The 16,795-nt window shown below is 40.2% G+C and overlaps 2 protein-coding genes across 36 annotated transcripts in view; both read right to left on the bottom strand.

The window, feature by feature from the left end:
* The window catches only part of nrxn3 (neurexin 3), a 1,581,531-nt gene that overhangs the window by 941,938 nt on the left and 622,798 nt on the right, over positions 1 to 16,795 (bottom strand). For all 35 annotated transcript variants that reach the window (XR_010002008.1, XR_010002009.1, XM_062967917.1 and 32 more), the window contains 4 exons: positions 13,141 to 13,260; positions 9,528 to 9,909; positions 9,034 to 9,224; positions 6,862 to 7,035 (listed from right to left, as the gene is read on the bottom strand). Coding sequence is in view for 33 of the 35 variants with exons in the window: in XM_062967917.1 (XP_062823987.1) it covers positions 6,862 to 7,035; positions 9,034 to 9,224; positions 9,528 to 9,909; positions 13,141 to 13,260 (867 nt within the window). In the remaining 2 variants the exon portion in view is untranslated. The remainder of the gene's footprint in view (positions 1 to 6,861; positions 7,036 to 9,033; positions 9,225 to 9,527; positions 9,910 to 13,140; positions 13,261 to 16,795) is intronic.
* Positions 1 to 16,795, bottom strand: part of LOC134295458 (uncharacterized) — a 411,762-nt gene that overhangs the window by 375,778 nt on the left and 19,189 nt on the right. The gene's annotated exons all lie outside the window — the stretch shown is intronic.

The raw sequence follows: 16,795 nt of genomic DNA, 5'->3' as shown, positions 1-16,795 counted from the left end.
GCCAATATTGGAAGAGAATCTCCAAAAAGAGCACATCCGATATGGCGCCGAGAGAGAGCCAAGCAAAGGAGGCGATTGGAGCCAGAGGGGACAGCGAGCTTCAACGCAGAGTCCCGCGGCGGCAAGGGACGAGGGAGACGAGGAATACTGGCAGGAGCTGGAGTTCCGAGACAGAATGGCGCGCGAAGTGGAGCGCCAGCGAGCTCTGGAAACTCTGAGGCCGCCATCTCCAACAGAGCTCCCAACCCCCCGAATGGGCGTCGGGGTGGAAAGGCCACTGGGGCCAGGGATCGGGTCCAGTGGATTTGCAGACGAAGGCGGAGAGGAGCGGGGGATCCAGGAAGAGGAGGAGGATGTGCCGTACGACGGGGAAAGGCGAGATGAGGGGGCTACAGCGAGGCCAGTATGCGGATGGGCGGAAGGGCCGACAGCGGCGGCAGACTTTCAGGAGCCGCGCAGAATGACCACCGGAGTGGGGCGCGGCGTGTTCCAAGGAGCCGCCCGAGGAAACCTGATGCAACCCTTCCCCATGCCTCCCAGACAGCATCAACGGGCCGCAGAATGGATGCCAAGAAGAGAAGATCTCAAACTGGAATACGGAGGGGAATCAGATGAACTGAACTTTTTTCTAATTAGCATCAGAGGATACATGGAAGACAATGCACACACATTCCCCTCCGAAGCAAGCAGGGTTCGAGCCATCGGCAACACACTAAAGCGAGGAGCAGCCAGCTGGTACGTGCAACTCCATGCCAGACACGACCCATGCCTGAGGTCAGTGCCCCGCTTCCTCGCCGCACTGGAAAACCGATTCAGAGACCGGCTAGAGCAATTGAGGGCTCGAGACCAGCTGAAAGGAATAAAGCAGAGGGACAAAACAGTGCCCGAGTACGCAGAGGAATTCCTACACCTCGCGGAAAGGGTACCAGAGTGGTCTGAAGTGACCAAAGTGGAGTTATTTAAAGAGGGACTACGCCCCGAGATTTTCAGCTGGGCAGCGCACAGAGATGACCCCGAAACGCTCCAGGGATGGATTCAACTAGCGGGGCGCGTTGAATCCACCCTGGCCCAAGTAAAGCGCTTCAGGAGCAGCGGCGGCCAGCAAAGACCGGTGGCGAGAGGTCGAGGAGAAACGAGGAAGCAGGAAAGACCTGGAGGGAGGCCGGGGATTCCCTCCAGAGGAGACGACAACAAACCTAAACCGGGATGCTTTGTATGTGGGAAGACGGGCCATCGAGCAGCAGAATGCTGGGCACGGAAGGGGGAGCCGCCAAAACCCTCAAAGCCCAAGCCAGCAACCGGGAGGCGTGCGGAGGAGGAGGTGCAAGCCCCAGAATCTTCAGAAAAATTGGTGAGTCGGGACAAACGCATGATAGTAGTGCCAATCTGCCTCTCGGGGCTAGAGAATCGGGCCACCTGCAAGGCATTTGTGGATTGTGGTTGTTCCAGGAATATTATAACTCCAGAGTTAGCAGGAGCGTTGAAATGCCAGCAGATGGCGCTTGACTCCCCAATTGCATTTTCGCAGCTAGACGGATCAGTTGCTACTGGGGAAGTATCTACAAAGGAAATACGGGAGGTCCCATGTAAAATAGGCAAATGGGAAGGAAGAATATCCTTTGTGATAGCCCCTATTGCCACATACCACGTAATATTAGGGATACCATGGCTCGAACAGGCAAATCCCGAAGTAGATTGGAGAGGAAAGAGCCTAGCATTTAAAGAACAGCAGACGCAATGGGAGATAAGCAAGATTGCAGAAGAGGAGGACGAGGGAGATGAAGAAGGTGAAATAGACCCACTGCTATTGCCACCTGAATACAGAGACTTTGTGGATGTGTTCAATCAGAAAGAGGCAAGTAAATTACCTCCCAAAAGGAATATAGAAGTAGAAATTGAAATAACCCCCGGAGCAAACTTACCAAAACCAAAAGTGTATCCCATGTCTGTGCAGGAGAAGGAGGAATTGAGGAAATACATTGATAAAAACCTGGCGCGGGGCTTCATTAAGCCATCCAATTCTCCTCTCGGGGCCCCAGTGTTATTCAGGAGAAAGAAAGACAACTCCCTAAGATTGTGCATTGATTATCGAAATTTGAATGCAATTACTAAGGACAATAAATACCCTATGCCCTTAGTAAAGGATTTAATTACTGTATTGAAAAAAGGGAGCATATTTACTAAACTTGATTTAATTGAAGCATATCATAAATTAAGGATCAAACCGGAAGATACTTGGAAAACTGCATTTTCCTGCGCATTCGGCCATTTTGAATATAAAATTTTACCTTTCGGTTTAAAAAATGGAGGCGGGTGCTTTATGCAGCTTATAAATGAAATACTACACCCATTGTTGTACAGAGGGGTATTCATATTTCTTGATGATATCTTGATTGTGACTGAAGATAAGGAAAAGCACGTGAAATTGGTCCGGAAAGTTTTGCAGAGACTAAGAGAAGCAAAGCTGTACGCAAAACTGTCCAAATGTGAATTTAATAAAACTCAAATTGACTTTCTGGGGTATCGGATATCTCCAGAAGGGTTAGCTATGGATCCAGCTAAAGTATCAGATGTAAAAGAATGGGGAGTGCCTCAAACAAGGAGGCAATTGCAATCGTTTCTGGGGTTTGCAAATTTTTATAGATCCTTCATAAAAGGCTTCGCGCAAATAACTGCACCCCTTACTGAACTTTTAAAAACAAAAGGGAAAGGAGAGACAGCAAAAGTAAAAGCTCCTGGCGCCAAACTAAGTTGGACGCCAGAATGCCAAAAGGCATTTGAAACCCTAAAAGAATGCTTCACAGAAGGACCCATTCTAAAACACCCCGATATCAGGAGCCCTTTCATAATCCATTGCGATGCCTCAGACTGTGCGTATGGGGCAGTACTATTGCAAAAGGATCAAAATGGGAACTTAAAACCCTGTGGATATTTGTCCCGGAAGTTCAGCGAAACTGAAAAATGTTGGCCGATATGGGAAAAAGAGGCACTAGCCATATTAAAAGCCTTAGAATGCTGGCGACACTTTCTCGAAGGAAGCGGAATCCCATTTGAAATTTGGTCTGACCATAAGAACCTCCAGTATTTAAAGTCCCCTCGAAAATTGTCCCCCAAACAGATTAGATGGGCACAATACTTCAGCAGGTTCGATTTCCAATTAAAGTTTTTTCAGGGGAAGCAGAATGTCTTGGCAGATGCTCTTTCACGCATGCCTCAACACGAAGGAATACCCACAGCAAAAGAGGGAACAATATTCTCTGACAAACAATGGGGTTTAGCTGTCAGAACAAGAGCACAAACCCAAAAGGAGAACACTGCTATGGTTGAACTCGACGGAAAAGATAATTGGGGAAACGAGCTGAAACAGTCTTATGAAGGAGACCAGTGGATCGCATCCAATGCAGAACAGGGGGAGCAGAAGGGGGGATTTTGGTTTGTGAACAAGAAACTGTATATCCCAGCAACATTAAGGATCAAGATTTTACATCGTTTTCACAACAACCAGAGCGCTGGTCATACAGGAATTACAAAAACAACAAAAGCAATAGCAAAACATTGCTGGTGGCCAGGGATGAGGAAGGACATAAAAAATTATGTTGTTCAATGTGATGATTGTGCCAGAAATAAATCGAGAGGAGGGAAGCCAATGGGATTATTACAAACAGTAGCAGAACCTACCAGACCTTGGGAATGTGTAGCTATGGACTTTGTGGGGGAACTACCGGTTAGCAAAGGACATCGTTATATTTGGACAGTATTGGACCTGTTTTCTAAACAGGCCCACTTTATAGCGCTGACGAAACTACCATCAGCCGAGAAACTAGCTGAATTGTACATAAACCACATTTACAAACTGCATGGATGTCCCAGTAGAGTGGTCAGTGACAGAGGAGTACAATTCACAGCAAAATTTTGGGAAAAATTCCTGGAAATGCTAGGAGCAGAAAGGAGTTTAAGTTCTGCTTTTCACCCCATGACAAATGGGGCGGTAGAACGTACTCAGCAGACACTTGGGCAGTTCCTTCGAATGTACTCTAACATGAGACAAAATGACTGGTCTCGGTGGTTGGCTTTTGCAGAACTAGCTTTTAATTCGACTATACATTCAGCAACAAATAAAACCCCCTTTGAAGTAGTTTACGGGTATGAAATACAGCCTCTGCCCCAGCTGCCGAGATGGACAGAGAATGAGGGGACAGAGGCAGGGAAATGGAAAGCGCAAATGATGGAATGCTGGAGTCAAGTGACTGCATCCTTAAAAGAAGCACATAAAAAGTATAAAGTATTCGCAGACAGAAAGAGGGTGGAAGGTGATAAATTGGAGAAAGGAGATTTAGTGTGGCTAAGTACCCAAAACATCAAACTGGGGCTACCTTCGAAAAAATTGGGCCCTAAATATATTGGACCATTTAGAATACAGGGTGTTATCAACGAGGTGACTTTCCAGTTGGCATTGCCAAAAAGTTTAGGGAAAATACACCCTGTATTCCATCGTAGCTTACTGAAAAAATATATGGGTACTTTGGACAAAATGGACACATAAAATTATTGTTTTGTTTCAGGCTTGTGATGAAAGAAGAACCGAAGAGGAGGACGAAGAAAAGGAGGGCACCATGTCATGGAACCCAGTTACAGAGCTTTGGTAATTCAGCCCTGTAACTGGGAGTCATAACATAAACAATCCCAGGAGCACCTGGCAGAAGAAGATAGAATATGCCTGGGAACTTGGGGCCGAAAGTATAAACAATTATAATTGGTCTAGTGTGTGAAAATGGTAGTAATGTGATATTGGGGGTGGGACTTGATGATGATATTTACGTGTGGTGTTACGTAGCATCAAAAGTTATAAAAATAGTTGTATGTAAACATTGGGTCATTCCTGACTTTTCCAAAGTCATGTGTTCTTCAATAAAGATTGGATTTGAGAGCAGCCATCTCTGATCTGCGTTCAGACTGATCCTTTGAAGTGAGCAGGACACTTCTGGATGGAGAGACATAGAACAGCACAGACATGGCATTATATTCCATCCATACAATATAAGTCTCTGGCCATCATGGATTACTATAAGGATGGGACAAATTTTTCATGTGCAAAAGAAAGCTTTCCCACATTACAAACTTTTGTTCAGGTTAAAAGGGGTTCTTTTCCCCCTATTCCATATTTAGTAAGAACTGAACTATTTAACTGATCTTGCTTGCTTCTGAGAGTCATTCTGTCATCTTCTCACATCTTTTTCGAGAGGTGAGCACATTAGCAAAAACCATATTGTCCACACCTCTCTTTAACATTTCTCCACAAAATTAAAACCAGCACAAAAGAAGATTCTAAAAAAAAAATAGGTTGTTTATTTAATGACATAAAAGGTGATATACTGGCTATAGAGCTCACAGATTTCAGGGGAGCTCAATGGCAAATTACCCAGAACATATAGGAACAAACTCATAAATGTAAGATTTGGCAAGAAAAACAAATAATCAAGCATTGCATATACTGTAATATGAAGGACACCTGAGGGGAATATGGGAATTTATGGAGAACACTGTTTTTGGTTCATAAGTATGGATTCATTCACAAATATTCTGGTCACATTTGCTACTCTGAAAGATAGCTATCTACAATGGGCATGGCCATTCTGTAGATATTGGGTGAAAATGCTTGGCAGATGTTGTTTTCAAGTTGCCTGCCAATTTATGAAGATACATTACTTTCACAGGGTGGTTTGTCATTATCTTTCTCTGAAATATAGCCTACAGAGCCTTGGAGGCCCCACATCCAAGTACTAATCAGGCCGATTCTGCTTAGGTTCCAGGGACCTAATGCTTTTAGGGTATTTTACCAGAGAATACAATCCAGGCATACAGATTTGTTTTGCTTTTTTAAATGGTAGATTAACTGGTACAACTAGAGAAAAAATATTCTGCTTTATTTTTGTGCTGCCTCTTGTGATCACAGCAATATAATTCATCATATAAAAGCATTTCAAATGACTTCCATGTAATAGCCATAATGTTTAAATTGATCCCAAATGGCACGCTACAAAAGAGAAACTGGTCTTTAAAAGTGAAAATGTCTTCAGCAAAAAATGTTGAAAGCTTTAGGTTGAGTACATTTCAACTGTAATGGATGATTATATCCTAAGACCTGGTATTTTACAAAATAAAGTATGTCAACTAATGTGTAGGCACGCTGTACAATCCCAATTTCTGGGTGTGGATTACAGTCTGACTGTTTGTCACTAGTATTTCCTAAATTATTATGCTTCTTCTCTTATGGGGAATTTTTTCTTAGACCTTACAGAGACAAAAAAAGGCATATATAAAATATGTAGTGTGTGGGTGGAACTGAACATTGTTCTACTGGACTTTACTGCTAATCATTCTTGGTGCTTCTCTTTCATTTCCACAATTTTTTTCTTTTTGTTAAAGAAAATGGCCTCAGGCAAATTTACATCACCAGTCTTTCATTCAGAGCTCCACTTCATGCTGTGATACATGTGTTCTGCTGTATTGTATTACATTACTGTGTATGAAAAGTTAAATAATTTCATAAGCAATTTCATGATTAAAAATAAAAGTAAACAGCCCAATGAAGTGCATGCAATGTTTCACCACCAACTGATGGTGGAGACTTACTGCATTAAACAAAAAAAGCTATATGTTTAATTATCACCTCTTACCCTCTCACATGTTGCACATCCAAGCTAGATACAAGTGTGTATGTTTCACTTGGATGAAAATGGAGGATGTCACAAAAAGAATAAACCAATAAAAATCTATGGAGGAAATGTGTGATGATGCAGAGAACAGCAAGGAGGAAGGGAGGGCTGTAGGGAAAGGAATTAGATCTTATATAGTCTATACCTTCACACCCACGCTCAATCTGCCCACTGCGATGTAGAGCGTCATTAATCAGATCTGGCAGGCGTCCATTCAAGTCTACTGATGCTAGGCAGCCCTGAAACCCATCACGGGATGCCACCAATTTGGGGAGGTTGCTATACATTCCTTGAGCCAGGCCAGCAATGTAAAGATCACCTAGAAGAAAACAGAACAACAAACAAGAAAAAAGAAGTCAACAAGCAGTACTTTTTACTAATGTACTATAAGTAGTACATTGTAAGAAGGCAGATGACGCCAATAGAAAAGAACACTATGTGATATAAACAACAGTCAGTTATAGAAACAGGGAGCTATTTTGCTCAATTTATCTGTCAAGGAGTGAAAATGCAAGATGAAAAGAAAGACAACAACATCTTGCAACACAAACCTACATTTGTGAACACAAAATATATTTCCTTCTTTTGTATAAGAAAGTAACAAGTGAATTCAATGAATGTGAGGAAAGATTTGGATGGGGACCCATAGTCTACTCCCACTCACTGCGGGAATTGTGTGGTCCGCTACTGATTAATGGAAGTCTGGTGGACACTTCTGAGAAGATTTCCCCAAATTTAGAAATGTACATGTAAACATCTACAACACGTCAACAAAAAAATTATCAAGGTCCTGTAGAATTTTCCACACACTCCTTTGTAGTAATACCTATTCTTTGAAAGGTGTCTACTGGAGAATATACTCTGTTCAGATTGGATAACTGAGCAACACATACTGTGGAAGAGCAGCCAACACAGGAGTTCTAATGTACTCCATCGGATTTAGAGTAGGCAAAGAGGGCATTCCTAGTATTTCATTGGCCAAATGGGATGGACGTCATTTTGCTGCCCCATAGTATTGGCTGCTCCAAAAGGAATAGGACTAAACCACAGGCAAGCTATTTCTTTCAAGTAAGGCTCTTGCACTTGAAGGAACTTGAAGGAATATCTTCCACAAGTTTTTATTACTGGCTGCTGAGAATAGTAGGCCAAGACATGTGAAAGGCCAAAGCTTATTCATTCTTGCTCTGAGACATTACTTATACATTTTCTTAAAATGTACTTGGAGTGGACATTTTTAGCTACAGGTGTAGATATTGTATTCCTCCATTGAACCTCCTCCCCTAACAACTAGATGACAAAGAAAATATCTACATATTTTCTACGTATGGTGTGTGTCTGCATGCATATTTGCACCTACATGGTCACATAAGTATTCTAAGGATGCTTGATGACTTCATTCTGTGCTCATTGTAATAGGAACTGACCTAGTCTGTACCTCCAGGACTAATGGGCAGGCCAAAGGTTTTGTACACATTAATTATTCCTGCATATTATAACTCAGTTTAATATCCACTAATTTATCAAAATATGTTTTAAAATCATATTTTGAGAGAAAATACCCTTAGAAGCTTGAATTTTTTTTAAAAAAATTGTTTTGGAGTGTATGTTTTGTATGAAAGTACATTTAGAAATGTAGATTTCAAAAATACTGAAATGAGATTTCAGGAGTTGATTTAAAAATAATTGCAATTTAATGCAGAAATGGGATAGAATGATTTATGTGAAAGTGACAAAAATTGCAAAAAGACTGGCCCATTTCTAATTTGTTTGCATTATTCCTGTGAAGGTATAGTCCCAAACGCACAATCTGTAATGGTATGATTGAAGTCAAGAGGGTGTAAATTCAGTAATACATGCACGTTCATCTATTGCTGGTTATATCAGTAACTTGTAACATAGACAATGATTTAAACGTCAGAGATTCATCCTCACAATCAGAACTTTCATATCATCATCATCCTATGTAAAAAAACAAAAACAAAAAACCAGCATTCTTTGCTAGATATATCTCCAGCAAATATAGAGTTCCACATTAACTTTCTTACTGCTGAATCCATTACATCTGATGTAGTACTCCCACTTCAACCAGCACCTGCATCTCAAGTGGTGAAATGTTTTCCAGATCGGCTATTGATGAGCTTGAAAATGCCAGGGATGTGACTTGAGACTTTCTCGATAAAGATCTCATGCTTTATCAAAAAACTATGCTTGCAGTTTTCCCACATTCATATTTGAAGTGATAATGCAGCTAGTGCTGATATGTTAGCGATGAGAATGACTGGGCAAATAAGTTTGCATTCAAGCCTAAATTACTTACCCTTAAGGTCAAGGTTTTTGGCACCATTGATAACCTGAGTAACAATTCTAGTGTCCACTTTTAGGCTGTGGGTATTGCTGTTGTCTCGGGTGATGACGACATTGTGCCACTGGTTGTCATTCAAAGGCCGATCACTATTGCCCTTGATGACATTAGGCCCATTCCCCAGGTCAAACACATAATGTATATACCTATTAAAGACAAGTGCCAATTCAGAAGAAAGCTCATCATGAAAATAAACAAACAACAAATATATACAAATATATAGAAAATGCTAAATATATTAATTTTCTAATTTCAAAAATTTCAAGAGGTCCTAAACAGCTGCTCAAGGACAAGGGAAAGAACAACCAAATTATCATAGACAGAATGCATACAACTGTATTACCCAAATTACTTTCTAAACAAGAATGAGGAAGCATTTAAAGTTAGTTACTAAATATGTAATTGTATATATGAATTGACTAACAGAGGGAATGCCAGATCTCACTTACCCCTTGACCAGCTCAACAGCAATAAAATCATTTCCATCCCCACTGTTGAAGAGGATGAAACCATCAGCAGAGGTTGTTTTGAACTGAAAGAAGAGGTGCATGGAGGTGTACGCCTGCAAGGTTGCTAAACTCAAGTAGCTGCTCTTGGTCTTGAAGGTGACGGGATCAGCAATGATGTTACGGAGTCCAAAGCGGGCTTTCAGTTCACAATAGTCAATGTCACCATTCTTGCATAAGTCAATGTAGAGAAGACCATTGAACATTAGGCTCTGGAGATGGCCAATGAAGCTGGAGGGAATGACAGAGATGTAACGCTTCTCTGTCATTATCCCAGTCTCAATGTTGTGAAACTCCAAGCGTGTGTGGTCACCAACCATTGTTCCTGAGGATCAGAACACAACACAGCTGAAGAAAGTTCTGTGGAATAACAGACTTGATAATAAGGTCTGTCTCCAAAGCATTAACAACCATTAGATTTCTGTTAGTAGATCTAAGAGCTACCATCCCTTTCCTTGGATAGAAATATCAAAGGCACTTCAAAGCGGCAGAAGGTTTGATTGGATTTTAATTTAATTTTTGCTTTACTTTGTTGTTCCTGTTATCCTCTTATCATATGACCCGGTTCACTTTCTTGGGTCACCTCTTGCTCTACTAACTGTGACTGTTTTCTATTTGGGGTTCATTGTAGCAGGAGTGTAGATGAAAGGGGTTGGGGTATGAGGACATTACCTCAAAAATAAGAATCCTGGCTTCTCAGAATGAAAAGTTACTCCAATGCTAGAAATTTGGGGACTGAAGGAAAATTCACTGAAGGTCGTAATACTTATTAAACATCACAATTCTATGTGTTGTCGAAGGCTTTCATGGCCGGGATCACAGGGTTGTTGTATGTCTTTCGGGCTGTGTGGCCATGTTCCAGAAGTATTCTCTCCTGACATTTCACCCACATCTATGGCAGGCATCCTCAGAGGTTGTGAGGTATAGAAAAACTAAGCAAGGACTCTAGATCAATCACTCCTTGACAGCCAATCTACCTTTCAGGTTTGTTATGAGTGTAAAATTGGGCATGCAATTCTGAGCTTCATGAAGGAGAGTCAGGATATAAGACAGCATGGTCTTGTGTACTAGAGACTCCTTTAAAAATCTAAAGTAATACAAGGTGCCATGTTCTATATTAAGGTATGGGATAGGACAGGGGTCCTTAAACTTTTTAAGCAAAGGGCCAGCTCACGGTTCCTCAGAGTCTTCGAGGGCCAGACTATAGTCTGAAAAAAACATAAATGAATTCCTATAGTGCAAAAAATGGAATAACAATACAATATTTAAAATGAAGAACAAATTTACCCAACATAAACTTACCAGTATTTCAGTGGGAAGTGTGGGCCTGCTTTTGGCTGATGAAATAGTCAAGTTATTTAGGATTATTGTTGTGTGCCTTCAAGCCATTTCAGACTTAGGGTGATCCTAAGTCTAAAGTTCAGAGCGGGGACTGGGTAAATGACCTTGGTGGGCTGCATCTGGCCTATGGGCCTTAGTTTGGGAATCCTTGGGGTAGGGACTGAATGTTCAGTGTAAATACTTGCTCTTTACCAACCCTGCCTAGGTTATCACCTTACCAAATTGGGTCTTCCATATATAAACAATTTAGAAACACTTTAGAAATAAATTGCTTCCTTTTCTGATAACTGTCAATTAAATTGTCAAGGGCAAGAAGATCAGGAGAAGGAAGGATGTAGGAAAGAGAAATGAGAATGCAGTCATAAAAATGATAATATGATCAAAAGCCATCCTGCTGCTTTGCACAAGGAGAAAGAGTCTGATGTTATTTTGGTTATCACTTGGTTCTGCTCAGTGATGTGGCAGGGGGTATGGAAGAAGAAGCGATGGATAAAACAGCCTCATTAACTTCAAACAGCAAATTACCTCTTCATTTGGGCATGGTGTGTCTCTGAGCCGGTCTTTAATTATTTGCTTCCAGAAAAGCTCTAATTAAATTACTTTTACAATGTTCACACAAACACACATACTTATAAAGTTATAATTATTTTACACACACACCTCTATAGTAATTTATATTCATCCAAAATAATCCCCACAGATATGTTATATTAATATATTTAAGCACAGGAGAAAAAATTAAATGATATTGGATTTTACATTATGATAGTATTGTAAAGGTATTTCCTATTTCAATTGTTTTCACGTCTTGAGCTTCTTAGAAAGAAAACTACTACTACTACTAATAATAATAATAATAATAATAATAATAAACAATATATCAATATATCAATTATTGGCTATAAATTATGCTTTTTTCTCCACCCCTCCTGCATGGACATGTCAGTTCTTTACTTGTAACCATTAATACTGAACATGCCATCAAGTGGCTGTGTTTTGGAATGGCATTTATTTTAGCATAGAGACACAGTTTTCAAAAAGGATTTAAACAGAGAGATGGCAGTACTAAACATGCTTTCTAGATAATAGATAGTACAAATAATTTTTTTTTGTGTCTGGAGCAACTTGCGTCACTTCTGGAGTGAGAGAATTGGCCGTCTGCAAGGACGTTGCCCAGGGGACGCCTGGATGTTTTGATGTTTTACCATCCTTGTGGGAGGCTTCTCTCATGTCCCCGCATGGAGCTGGAACTGATAGAGGGAGCTCATCCGCGCTCTCCCCGGGTGGGATTTGACCCTGGCAGCCTTCAGGTCAGCAACCTAACCTACAAGTCACTTAGTCCACTATGCCATCTGGGGGCTCCAGTACAAATAATGAAGTACCAATATATAATGCTTTGAGAGGGCCTCAAATTGGATTTGTTTTTTTTAAAATAACAGTACAATGACTATTTCTCTCTTGTTGCATATGCATCTGTGCACTCATACGTACAGAGGCACAGCTGTGTGTATACAGAACTGCATGTTTATTTTCACCTCTCTCTTTCTCTCTGTTACATCCTTCCAGCTCTACCTCTAGATTGGGCTAATAAAACACATATGTTTGCAAACTTCCATGTGGATTTTTATAAGATAATCTTTCAAATCCTGGAAAAGAAATCTTTGTGGGGAATGATCCAAAAGTTACTGCAACCTGAGCCCTCTTGCTAAGCTAAAAATGAATGCACGGAACCAAACACTGTCACAGCAGGCCACTTCAGCTACTGTAGGCGGTGTTCGGCGTATCAAGCAAGTATTATGAGCACAAGCAAAAAAGTTAGGCACTCTTTCCATTTCCCTTCTGTGCTCTTTTCTGCGTAACTGGAATTAGTTGACATTTTAGCCTAATTCAGGCTGCTATCCAGGCTGCTGTATCCCAATCACTAATTTCACAATGTATATTTGATTTAGGTTCTTCAGGCTTTTTTTGGGGGATGATTCACACAAATCAACCTTCTTAAGTTAGTGAAGATGGCAGGGATGCCCACTGCTCTAACACAGAACACATTTATTTTGCCCTAATGGGTATCTGAACCCATGTTTTCATCCTAGTTAATGACAAAAATTGGTCAGAATATCACCATTAAAAGTATGAAATCGATCAAATAAAAAAGTGCTTGAACTGGGACAAAATATGGGTATCAAAACTAGAATCTTGGAGAGATTTATTCACTCACCTTCAGCAACATCGTCATCCACTGTCAATTTCAAACTCTTTCCTCGACGTACTACCCGGACTGTGTGCCATTCATTGTCATTGAGTTTCTGTCCTGCATAAAGGGTCTCAGGTCCTTTACCTGGGAATGGTCATAAGTATAAAAAAGTATTAAATCCAGACCAATGTGTAAAAAAACCCTGTCTGGTTGAAATGTTGCTGAAATCACTTTGGTGTGATAGTAAGTGTATATGGCACCATAGGAACTGCAAATATAGTTGTATACCTTATCCAGTTTTACTTGAACAGATAATTATTCCTTTCTTCTTATCACAATCTAGAAAAACATATATAGTTTAAAAGGAAAATTTGGCATTTCCTGATATTTTATATCAATAAACCTCATTGTAGTGCTAAAGAATCATAAACTGGTTTGTTTTTCGAGAAACTGAAATGTCAGTATTTCTGTTTCAGAGTGAGGACAGAACATTTCTGTTACTACAAAATAATGATCACACATACCAGGATGATATCAGCCAACACATCTCCAAACAAGATCAAAAATAAAATGGTCCAGTTATCCCAACATTACTCTTCCACCTGGCCATAGATAACCAACACCAGCACAAATTCTTCCCTCTCTTGTATTCAATACAACTTTATAGGTTGTTTTCTTTCAATGTCCTAAAACACCAGATCCTCTGGCAGACAATGCTCCTGAAGGTAAAACAACTTTGCAATTTTTTCTGGCTCTCCATTTTCAGCAAATGTAATTGACTTAGTGTTCTAAGTCTTTGTAGCATGAAGACTAGGGAATCAGTAGCAGATATACTATACAAAGGATATAGTTCAGTGTCTGCAAACACCTCAAAACACATAGCTGTCAAGAAGGGACATAGTGGGCAGGTGAGAGCAACAGTAGTAAAAAAAAAACTATTAAGTAACCTAGAGAACAGCACAGATGCTTTAAAACTACACTTAGGCCTCACAGTAAATGTTTGCCTCAATGGTGGCAATATAAATAATTCTTCTCCAATAAGTGACCTCATATGGTAGGAGGAGAATAGCATTACTGCCAATGAAACACACAGTCCTTGCCCAAAATGGGTAGTTTTCTGACAGTATTTCTAGACTAGAATATCCAGCTTGCAAGATCCCCATGTACAGAAATATTGCCAAGAGAAAACATGTTATTCATGGGGCAGATCCCTTAGCTTTGGAATACTGCAATAACTTGGATTAAAAATAAACAGCATTGTTCTACTTGAGTATGGAGCATCTGCTTTGTCCTATTGTGCCAACCATTAAAAACAGTGGATATGGTTCCTTCAATCACTGGACAAATAGTGTGTGTGTGATATTTTGTTTGACATGTAGCTTTCTGAAATTCTTGTTTTGGTTGCACCAATCAATTCCTAAGAAATGAAAGCATAAAGGACACACTTTTGAGTTGTTTCAGTCATGATGTGCTGGCAGATAAGGATAAGATCAATTCTGAGAGTCATTTCACTAGCTATTCCATTTGCGCTTGGCTGGAGCTATGCCTGTGTGCCATTGTGCTGCAGGGGAATGGGAGAAAGGCTTGAAAAGGGACATATTAAGCACTTCCTTACTCCAGCATTTAGTTACTACAACTATCAGCATTAAGAGTAAGGACCGCATAATGCCCCTACCTGTGATTTTGGTTCATAAGTCTCTGTTTTTGTTGTTGATGCTGTTGGATTATTCTACTGTGCAACTTTATTTTTGTAGTTATTTATTTTGTGAATTCTTTTTATTATCTTGTTAACGCAAGTGCAAGAAATCAGATTTCATAGACAAACTAACAAAACCATTGCCAATATTCTGAAGTCTCTGGAATCAAGTGATCCATTAATTCATTCATTCAGAATAAACAGGCACAGATTTTCATTGTCTTCATTAAAAAATAATGTATAGAATTCAAGACTAGTTTCTACTTTTCTTTCAGTAAAAGAGATAGTTCATGAAGGTGCCATGAATGTAGTATTTGGATTACCATAGCTCCTTTCAGTAGTCCATAAAGGCAAAGGTAAAGGTTTCCCCTGACGTTAAGTCCAGTCATATCTGACTCTGGGGGTTGGTGCTCATCTCCATTTCTAAGCCGAAGAGCCGGTGTTGTCCGTAGACACCTCCAAGGTCATGTGGCCGGCATGACTGCATGGAGTGCCGTTAGGGTAGTAGTCCATAGAAAGTATAAAAATAATGCAGATGGAGCTGTGGTTTTACAACTCTTCCATTAGGATAAAAGGGGGAAATATGTAATATTTAAAATCATTCTACTATGCCCAGCCACCTCTGTTTTTCAGAGTAGTCATAAAATTGCATTCAGAAGGGGTAGCCTGAGTTTTATGAACATTTGGCTTTCATTCAGCCAAATAAATCAATAACACGTCAATGGGCAGTGGCACCTTTGCAATATCCAGCTAACCCCAGGCCCTTTCGTTCCCTGGTAGCTGACATCTTGTTCATAGCAGTTAGGGTTTTGCTTTTAAATGTTCCAAAGGAAAATAAATATGGTATTAGTGCTGCCTCACTTTCTAAACATAATAGCATTAAAAAAAGACAAATTCGGAGATTCAAAACTAATAGCTCTGGGGTGCGAGAGAAGAAATTATTCTGTCTTCAAAGGCTTTTCAGCAATCTGGAGAAGATGCTTGCAAAGAGATGATTTTGAATCATTTTAGATTTATTCACCACTTCTTTCCCCTTTGTTACCAGACTTTGTTATGTTTTTCTTTAGCAGCAGTTGGTTTTGTTACTTGAGAGATATCTGCAACAAGAAAAGAGCCGGGTTGGGTTTTTTCCTCATCTGTGATCACCTGCTGTAAGATCCCGTTCAATAGCACTTCTCTCAATGTTATAGCCCAAATGTTTCCATGGCAACAATGTGCAATGGAATAGGTAGAAGTAGCAACCATTGCGGGTGGACTGTCCAAACATGAAAAGTAGGTTTTTATATTAAAAAAGAAGAAGAAAAGATAAAGCTGCTCCCCCACCCCAAATACAGGTAGGTAATTGGTATTGAACAATAATAGAGAGGAAAAACAGTCACCCTGGAAGCTGAACTGCTGGAGACACCGTCTATTTTTAAATGTTTTTGATGAGGTGACAGATGGTTGTTAAGCAAGTTTTTTCATTGTTCATTGCTTAATTTTTATGAGATTATAAATAACAGGCAGAAAGATTCACATAGACGAGAATGCAGAAAAAAACAAAAAAAGGAACAGCCTTAACCGGAGATTAACTAGTAATCTTCTGGGAGAATATGTGTGGTGATGTTTGGTTGTTGTAAGAACTGATAATTGAATTCCTTGATATGAGTTTATAGCCATTGTTATACTATCAGACAAATAAGAAGTGGCATTATTCAACCCAATGAATTTAAAATCTGTTTGGGAGGACTCACTTGTGCAACATCTTGTTGAACTGCTTGTAGAATAAATGTACTAGATAGGAAACACATGTAGGATAAAAGAAGTTTCCCAACCAACAAAAGCTCATAGTGTAACAACACTGGATATAGACTGTAGCTGTCTATATTTCTGTCTAGGCACCTTTGGTCCAGGTGATCAGCCAGATGAGACAAATACAGCAGACATATTAGCTGTTCTTAGCCGTGGTAATGTAGAATGCAATCTTAATGCTACACTGAAAAC

This window comes from Anolis carolinensis, chromosome 1, assembly GCF_035594765.1.
Source record: "Anolis carolinensis isolate JA03-04 chromosome 1, rAnoCar3.1.pri, whole genome shotgun sequence".
NCBI classification, from domain to species: Eukaryota; Metazoa; Chordata; class Lepidosauria; order Squamata; family Dactyloidae; genus Anolis; species Anolis carolinensis.
This window is presented reverse-complemented; position numbering and strand designations above follow the sequence as displayed.